At 41.1% G+C, this 8,844-nt stretch overlaps 1 protein-coding gene across 1 annotated transcript in view; it reads right to left on the minus strand.

Moving 5' to 3' along the window:
* Positions 1 to 8,844, minus strand: part of HYDIN (HYDIN axonemal central pair apparatus protein) — a 378,086-nt gene that overhangs the window by 111,276 nt on the left and 257,966 nt on the right. The window contains 3 exon segments of the mRNA XM_006152662.1: positions 1 to 71; positions 2,868 to 3,036; positions 5,448 to 5,687. The exon segment at positions 1 to 71 is cut by the window's left edge and continues 22 nt beyond it. Coding sequence (XP_006152724.1) covers positions 1 to 71; positions 2,868 to 3,036; positions 5,448 to 5,687 — 480 coding nt within the window.

Below are 8,844 nucleotides of genomic sequence, written 5' to 3' on the forward strand. Positions count from 1 at the left end.
CCCTCGGCTAAGTGACGTCCTCTTCGTGCTAGCAGATGTCCCCTGTTCTGATGAAGGCACATCTTCCTCTTCTGCCAGGAGGCAAAGGAAGAACACACATGAGGGAGAGTTGGGAGGGAACAAGGGAGATAAAGAGCAGGATCACCTACTGGCCACCATCACCTGGACTCTCCAATCTAAGCAAGAACCCTAGTCGGTGGCTGTTAGTAAGTTTCGCTGCACATAGTGCTTCCAAATTTTAACATTTTGCTGAGAAAACATGGAAAATTCGGAGAAGCCGAGAAGTTATCAAATTTACCTACACAAAAGAGAGATAAAGAAATGAAGAGACAGACATTGCAGCTATGGTTTACAATGCCAGCACAGGAGAGCTGCGACCTCTCGGATTCTTGTTTTAAATCTTCACAACGAAGATTGGAATCATATTGGACAGACCAGTTTGTAGCCTGCTTCCTCCACGTACCGCATCATGAACATTTCCCCATGTCATAGTTAAGCACACCTTTTATTTTGTCAGCCCAGCACTCTCCTCACTGCCCCTCTCCCCCTGCCCCCCAGCATTTCGGTGGTGTACAGACACTGGGCTGTGACTGTAGGAGATGACCCCCTCTGTCCTGGGGCAAGTCATACTCTTTGTTTAGAACTTAGACTTGAGCCTGAGAGGTTGCAGCTCTCTGATGAGTGGTGATCACGTGACTTGGGGCTACTGGCCTTTCGTGGATGTGGTTAGGAGTAGGAAAGACAGTCTATGGCATGAGTGTGGGGGAAGAAGATGTCCAGAGAGCACTGATGAGAGCAGTGTGCACCTTCCTGGGCTCCCCCCTGGACCCACCAGTCCTGGCTCCAGCCACACCCCTTGCACTGGGCCGAATGGAGAAGTGAACTCCCAACTGTGGTGTGTAAAGACCACGAGAACAATGAGGCCGTTTGCTGTCCTCAAGAGGTCCTTTGTGCATTGTAGCTCCTCACAGCTCCCTGCCTCAGGCTGCTGAGCAATCCTTCTGAGTTTACGCATCTCCCCTCACCTCATTCCTGACTGGGATCTCTCAAAGGTAGGGCCCTCACGTCATTAATTTCTTTTCTAGCACTTGTGCTCAGTGCTTACAACAGAGAGAGTGCCTGTTGTGGGTTTAGTTGCAATCCTCCCCATTTCATATGTTGAAGTCCTAACCCTCCCAATACCTCAGAATGCGACTATACTTGGAGATAAGGCATTTAACATGGCAATTAAGGAAGAGTGAGGGCATGCGGATGGGTCCTAATCAGTTTGACTGATGTCCTTATGAGAAGAAGAGATTAGGACACACGCATACACAGAAGGAAGATCATGTAAGACAGAAAGAAGGGGCCAACTGTAAGAAGAGTCTCAGAAGAAACCCACCCTCCTTGGTCTTAGACTTCTAGCCTCCAGAACTGTGAGAAAATCAACTTTTGTGGGTTAAGCCCCCCAGACTATTTGTTGTGGCAGCCCTAGCAAACCAACACAGTCCTCAATGAGCATGACTAGGGGACTGGGTGGGGAGGCACCTTCTCTCATTTCTCCATTTAGGAAAAACTAGTACTTTTGGACTAGATTTTTCTTTCCCTGAGAGACGGTGAGACAGGCCCAAGGACAGGATAAAAAGACCCCCTTCAATCCACTAATTCATTCACTCACACAGCACACATGTGGTGGGCTCTGCCTACGTTGTGTCATACCAACTGCTGCTCCAGGCACTGGGTTTACAAGTGGGGAAGATGTGATCACTTCCTTCATGGGAGCTTTGTGTGTGCCAGGAGAGGCAGATGTCAAGAACCAATGACACATGGGCTGAGCGTCACACAGATGAGAGCGAGTAAGGACATGTAGGGACACTTCTAAGATGAGGAATGACATCTTCATTCACCACACAGTCCTACAAGTCAGCAAGGAACCTTGATGCCCAAGCACACAAGGAGCCCTTGGAAGGGGAGGCGGTGGTGGGATGACTTGGGGTTTCTGGACCATAAAGGGTAAGATTATGAGAGCACAGTACAACTCTATGATCAGGGTTTGGCCTTGAGAACCACGGGAGGCCTGACATTTTTTTCTAGAATAAACTCATATGGCGCCCCCTTTCAGGGCACCAGTTTCCTCCTTGCATCGTAATGACATGTTACTTTGTATTACCTAGTCACACCCCTAGAGGCAGTGGAGTTTGGCGGTTACCACCATGCACTCTGGGGTCAGAAAGAGCTGGGCTGGAATCCTGATTCTCACTTAAATCTGTGGACCTCGCCTGTCCATGCTTGTTTCTCATCTGTGTATGCAACACCCATCAGCAAGGTATCTAGCAAGTGTTCTTTCTATCTATAGTAGCTGCTTTTAAATAATACTCCACTGGAATCCAGTGAGAGGAGAATGTGTTCTGCTATCTGGATCCATGAAATGGAATAACAGAACTCATTTTATAAGAGTTAGAAATAAAATTCAGGGCCAGCTGGTGGTGTGGCCATTCATGAGGTTGGATCTTGCATGGCTAACTGCACGGTCCTGGACCTTGCAGCTTGAAAATCATGCTGGGCACATATGTGTGCATGCCCAAAATCCTGAAAGGAGAGAGAGAGATGGAGAATGGACTGTGGTGTGACCACTCCCCACAGCAGGTGCTCTTTTGCTTTCCTTTGCTTTCTGTCTGTCCTGTGAGTACATGTGTCCTCTGGCAAAAATTTAAACACACACATATGCACACACACACACACACACACACACACACACACACACACGGCAGCTAGCACCTGCTGGACATCTGGCAGGTATTTAATAACCATTTGGTCCTACAGAAGAGACAATTCAAAGGGGCTGAGGCCTTGGCTTGAGCCATGGGTTCTCCATGTTGAGTTCTCACCATTCTCTTGTCCCATAGTCTCCAGGTATTTTGCCTTCATCTGCTCCTCTTTCGATCTCTTCATCTCTTTAAAGTACTCATACACTTCTGGGGGCAGCTTCTCTCCTGGGCTACGGGGAGGCAGCAGCAGGGTGTTGTAGGAATCATAGCCTTTCAGCTTCCGCAAGATCTGCTCAAGGGGAGAATGAGAACTGCTGTTGGTCTCGCTGTTCTTTCCTCCTTGCATCTCTGGGTAGATCTGCTCATTGAGCTAGTAAAAACTCTGCTCTTAAATGAGGTAGAAATATATTTTGGCTATCAAGGGGTGGAGCACTTTGGAGAGGTCTAAAAAGTAGGGCTTAGCTCTAAACCTCTGTGGATACAGAATCTTGATTTTGTTCCATTTCAACCTGGGCATTTTCCATGTGAAAATGAATTTTCTTTTTGTTTTAAAAATAATGTATACTGGGAGCCAGCAGTTAGCGTAATGGCTATGTCGCTGGACTTCCACGTAGTTGACCACGATTCGCATCCCGGACCCGGTGGCTTAAAACTCACACAGGGCGCATGTGCATGCATGCCCAAGATCCCGAGAGGAAAATGGAGAAGGGATTGCGGCGTGACTATCCCCCCTGGGGGGTGATTTCTCGCTTTCTATCTCTCTGTCTCTCTCTGTCTGTCTGGCAAGCGCATGCACCCTATAGCGAAAACCTCTCAAAAAATAATGTATACTGTTTTTCTTTTTCTTTATTCCTAATGACAACAGTATAGAACTAACTCCATTATTCACTTAGAGTGACACATTGTTTTAAAAAATTGTGGTTAGCGATATTACACTAAGCAAGGTTGTTATCTCATAAATAGAGGATCAGGGAAAATCAGGTAAAATCGTGTTTAAGTATGTCCGTGTATGTGTGTGCACACATGGACGTGTGTGAATGTGTGTGGGCTGTCAGGTAAAACACAGGATGACCAGTTATATTTTAATTTCAGATAAATAACAAATTTTATTTTAGTTTAAATATATCAATATTTGGGACATACACTAAAATAGTATTTGCTATTTATGTGAAATATTTGGGACATACACTAAAATAGTATTCGTTGTTTCTGTTCAATTAAAATTTAACTGGGTAGTTTCTTTTGCTCCTAAAGTTGGCAATCCTAGTGTGTATTTATATTTTATAAATAGTAAAATAAAGTTATAGGAAGAATTTACTTCCTCTACAACCTGATTTACTGGGATCCCCTTTCCCAGGATCACCATTTTTAGTTGTTTGAAAATCACTTATAATAATTTCATTCTAAAATGTATATGGAAAGGTCAAGGGCCCAAGATGGAGATCAGTAGAGTGCACTTTTTTTCTTTTTTTTTTGAGAGATATTTTTGCTATAGGGTGCATACACTTTTCAGAGAGACAGAGAGGCAGAAAGTGAGAAATCACCCCCTTTTCACCCAAAGGGGGGTGGCCATGCCACAATCCCTTTTCCTTCAGTCTCCTCTTGTGATTTTGGCACACATGCACACATGCCTGGAGTAAATTTCAAGCTCTGTGTCTGGTACTTGAACCATGATTGACTACGTAGGAGTCCAGTGATGTGACTATTACACCATCCACTGGTCCAAGGAGAATGCATTTTTAAAAATGAACTTATTTTTGATTACCACAGCTTTGTAGTATATTTTTGGATCAGGGAGTGAGATGCACATTGATGTTTATTGTGGCACTATTCATGCCTGGAACCAACCCAAATGCCCCCCACAGAGGACTGGATTGAAAAACTGTGGCACATATACTCTATGGAATACTATTCAGCCATAAAAAACAACAAAATCCTGGCTTTTGACTGAAAGTGGAAGAATATGGAAGATTTACTACTGAGTGAAGCAAGCCAGGCTATGAAGGAGAGACATTGTATGTCCCCACTTAATATATACCGAGTGTCTGCACTCTATGACTGAAAATGATTGACTAAAGGATGCACAATGTACAAACACAAGAGAAGGGTGTGAATTCCAGTTGTGGGGTGTGTGGAGGAGTGGGGCCTGGGGAAGGACATTTGGAGGAGGGATATGGAGGCAGAGAATTGATGGGACAGGGAGGTGTGGTGTTATCTGTTGAAGATATTTTGATCAACTGCACTAGGGAGAAATGTTCGCATATTCACATGTTCACTTTATAAGCTAAATAATGTGATTGAATGTATAAAAAATTTAAAAAAGAATACAAACAAACAAACAAACAAAATGACCTTATTACATATTGTCTGTAAGTAATTTACTTCAAATGTAATGATATAGTCAGGTTTCTGTATACAGTTGTTCATTGTTTGAATTTTAACCATGAATATGAATTAGTTTTTCAAACAACTGTTTAAAACATAATAGAATCACAAAGAAGCAATGAATTCTGCTCAGAGCAAGGGAAGTAATTCAGGAAAGGTTACAGAGATGTGATCATAACATTGTATGGGAGGGTTCTAGGGGAAGGAAGGAGAAAAGGCCAGAAAGAAGTTATTTCATGTAGAGAGAAGAGCATGAGAACATGGCAGGGCACAGTACCTACAGGAAAACAGAGTTTGGTTTTGGCCTCTGCTCACCTTCTCTTCTATGAGATATTGCTGGTCAAATTCTAAGGAGTAAAACTCAATGGGAAAGTTGCAGGGATTTTTCACGACCACCTCTGCCTCATCTCCAGGTGCATAAGGTAGTAGGGGCCCCAGCTCCAGAACCGAAGGACTAAATTCCAAGCGTGGCTCCAGACCTTGCCCCTGTACCAGCAGCGTAAGTTTCTGAGTGCTCTGGGCAATCTGGAACACCAGGGTTTGGGTGTAGAATTTCTAGAAAACATGAAAACAGAACAAGTACTGTTTTTCCTGTTACATGCCAAATACAACTGAAAAAACACTGGGGATATTAAAATTATTTTATCTAGGTTAAGGGAGAAAACTTTTCTCATAAAATCACATAAGAGCAATTTAGATTACTGTTTCAGTAGTGGGTATAGGTTCATATATTGGGGGCGTCGGGAAGTCATGATGCATTTTTGCATAGAAAAATATGTCGCGAATTTTTTTTTTTCTTTTTTTTTTATTATTATCATAATCTTCTTTATATTACATTGGATTACATATAACTTTACATTGACTTCCATTGCTTTTTCAAAAGGGAATGCCATGCATGTCAGTCAATACAGAGGCATCGATCTCCCCGCTTTATCATTCAAAGTCTTTTCCATGCATTTCCCAATAATTATTATTATTATAATTTTTTAAAACAGTCAATCACTATTTCTCATTTTGCTTGTTAAAAGACTTCACCCATCATGAAATACTTCCCAGACCAGTCCAGTTGAGAATACTATACACGTCATCTTCAACAGATAATAAACCATATCTGTTTCTCACTAACATCCCCTCTATTGTTCACTTGCTATCTTTCTCTATCCTCTTCTCTCTTTTTTTTTTTATAGTTTATTTTTTATTATAACTTTTTTTTTTCCCATCGCAACACACAAATGAATTTTCCATCCAATATATACTGTGCGTTGGCTCAATCAAGCACGTCAACATATATGTTCTCAGCAAATAATTTCCCAATTCTTGTGTCCTGCATACCTTGCCTTTTGTTGTGACTTTTCTGATGACCCAATACTATAGTACGTTATATACATGTACTACATATATGCATATAATACATTGTATAGTACATGATGAGGCATTGTACCCATTGCACTTGCAGCAGGCCCTCTGAGTGTACCCATACCCCTCAGACCTTCCCATTTGCTCAGACTTCAGCCACCACTATCCGTGCCTCTGGGCCTAAAGGTTCTCATTTCACAGGCCCTGCTACCCATGGACAGGAAAAGAAGGGTCCAAAGTATCAAAGAAATAGCACCTTTGGGAAAGAGGCTTTTTTTTTTTTTTTATAGTTCCTACAGGGTTTATTGATGAGACAGCATCATATTTGTCTCAATGTGACTGGTTTAACAAAACAGCTGGTGTTTATATGTTATAGGTTTATGTTACATGGTAGGTATCTTTATTCCCATTTTATTTATTTATTAATGGTCATTCACTGTACATCAGTCCAGTATACAAAATGAGATTTTACATCCAGAATACAGTGTATATCAGCTCAATCAAGGATATTACTATACATGTTATCATCAACAAATAATTTTCTATTTCTGTTTCTTACATATTTTGCCCTGTTATTTTAATTTTTTTAAATTTTAATTAATTAATTTATATTCATTCACTGAGCATCGTCACTGCATACAAAATGTGATTTCCCATCCAGAATATACTGCTTAGTGGCTTGATCATACATGTTATCATCAATAACAAGTATTTAATTTTCCTGGCATAGTACTCCCTTCAGAACTTCTTGGAGATCTGGTCTGGTGTTGGTAAATTCCATTTCTAGTTTTATATATATATATTTCCCCTGATTTCTCACCCTCTGCCATTCCCCATCCTCCTCCCCACACTATCTCAGGGGTCTACTGCTGTTTTTCATTCCTTTTCCCCCTACATTTTATTGATTCCAAAACTCCTCGAATAATTAACTACTTTCAATAGCAAGTTCAGCTGGCATATACGTATATGTGAATACATGTCTGACTTTAGGCGTGAAACTGAGTAGAATGAATATACCATAAGGTATAGCACCTAGCTGATGCTATATAGCTTACTATGGTCATTAAAGAGCTATTTTTTAATTCCAAGAAAAGCAGTTTTAGCTTTAATAAATTAAAGGAATGCTAAGGAACTTTGCTTAAAACTAAAGCCAGGAAGCAGGTTAGGATTCTGTTCAAATAGTAGGTACATGAACCTATTGGCAGCTCAAGACAGGACAAAAATCCTTAAAACCAGAAAACAGTCTAGAAGAAAATCAGCAATGCTTTAGTCAAAAGTCATAAAATACTATTTCACCAGTTTAGTCTCATGTACTTAATCTATCTTCTGTTGTGGTTCAATCTTCCTGATTTAATTCTGGGGTATAATATTCAACTCCAGACTTGTCCCTACAATTAAGTTGGCCATTTCCTTAGTTTTTGAACTCTTATTTCTTTTTAGCAAGAATTATTTTATTTAATTTTATTTATTCCTTCATATATTTTAATTTGACAAGAGAGAGAGAAAGTGAGAAAGCAAGCCGCTAGGTCCAGGACTTGAACCGTGGTCAGCCATGTGGGAGTGTCCAGTGCCTTAACAACCACCTTACCTGCTGGTTCCCTTGAACTCTTTTTCTGTGTGTCTGTATTTAATCTTCCTGGCATAGCACTCCCTCAGAACTTCTTGGAGATCTGGTCTGGTGTTGGTAAATTCTTTCAGGTTTAGCTTATCTGAGGATGTTCTTGTCTTTTCTTCCCATATGAAGGATAATCTTTGGTGGGTACAGTATTCTTGGCTGAAATTGCTTTTTCCTTAGCACTTTGAATATATTTTCCCATTCTTTCCTTGCTTGTATTGTTTCCAATGAGAGGTCCGCTATTAGCATGATGGGATATCCTTTGTAGGTAACCTGATGTTTCTCTCTTGCCAGTCTTAGTATCTTTGTCTGTGGTTTTGGTCAATCTGGCTATAATGTGTCTTGAAGAAAATCTTCTTGGGTTGATTCTATTTGGGATCCTTTGTATTTCTTGAGACTGGATCTTTGAATGCCTCTCTAGGTTTGGAAAGTTTTCCTCCAGGACTTCATGGTACAGATTATCAATGCCCTTATGAGTCATTCTGCCTTCTAAGATACCAGTTATCCAGCTGTTTGGTCATTTGCTGGTATCTATTATATTGTATATTGTTGGTATTTCTTGTATATTATCATTTTTGGGGGCAATTTGCTCAGTCTTGTGGTGGATTTTTCTAGGCCAGCAATTCTGTCTTCTACATCAGAGATTTGCTTTTCTGTATGATCCAGTCTGCTTTTAATATTTTCTTTCTTTTTTTTTTTTGGAGATGTTTTCGCTATAGGGCGCGTGCGCTCGGCAGACAG

The sequence above is a fragment of the Tupaia chinensis genome, unplaced genomic scaffold, assembly GCF_000334495.1.
Source record: "Tupaia chinensis unplaced genomic scaffold, TupChi_1.0 Scaffold000355_1, whole genome shotgun sequence".
Taxonomy (NCBI): domain Eukaryota; kingdom Metazoa; phylum Chordata; class Mammalia; order Scandentia; family Tupaiidae; genus Tupaia; species Tupaia belangeri.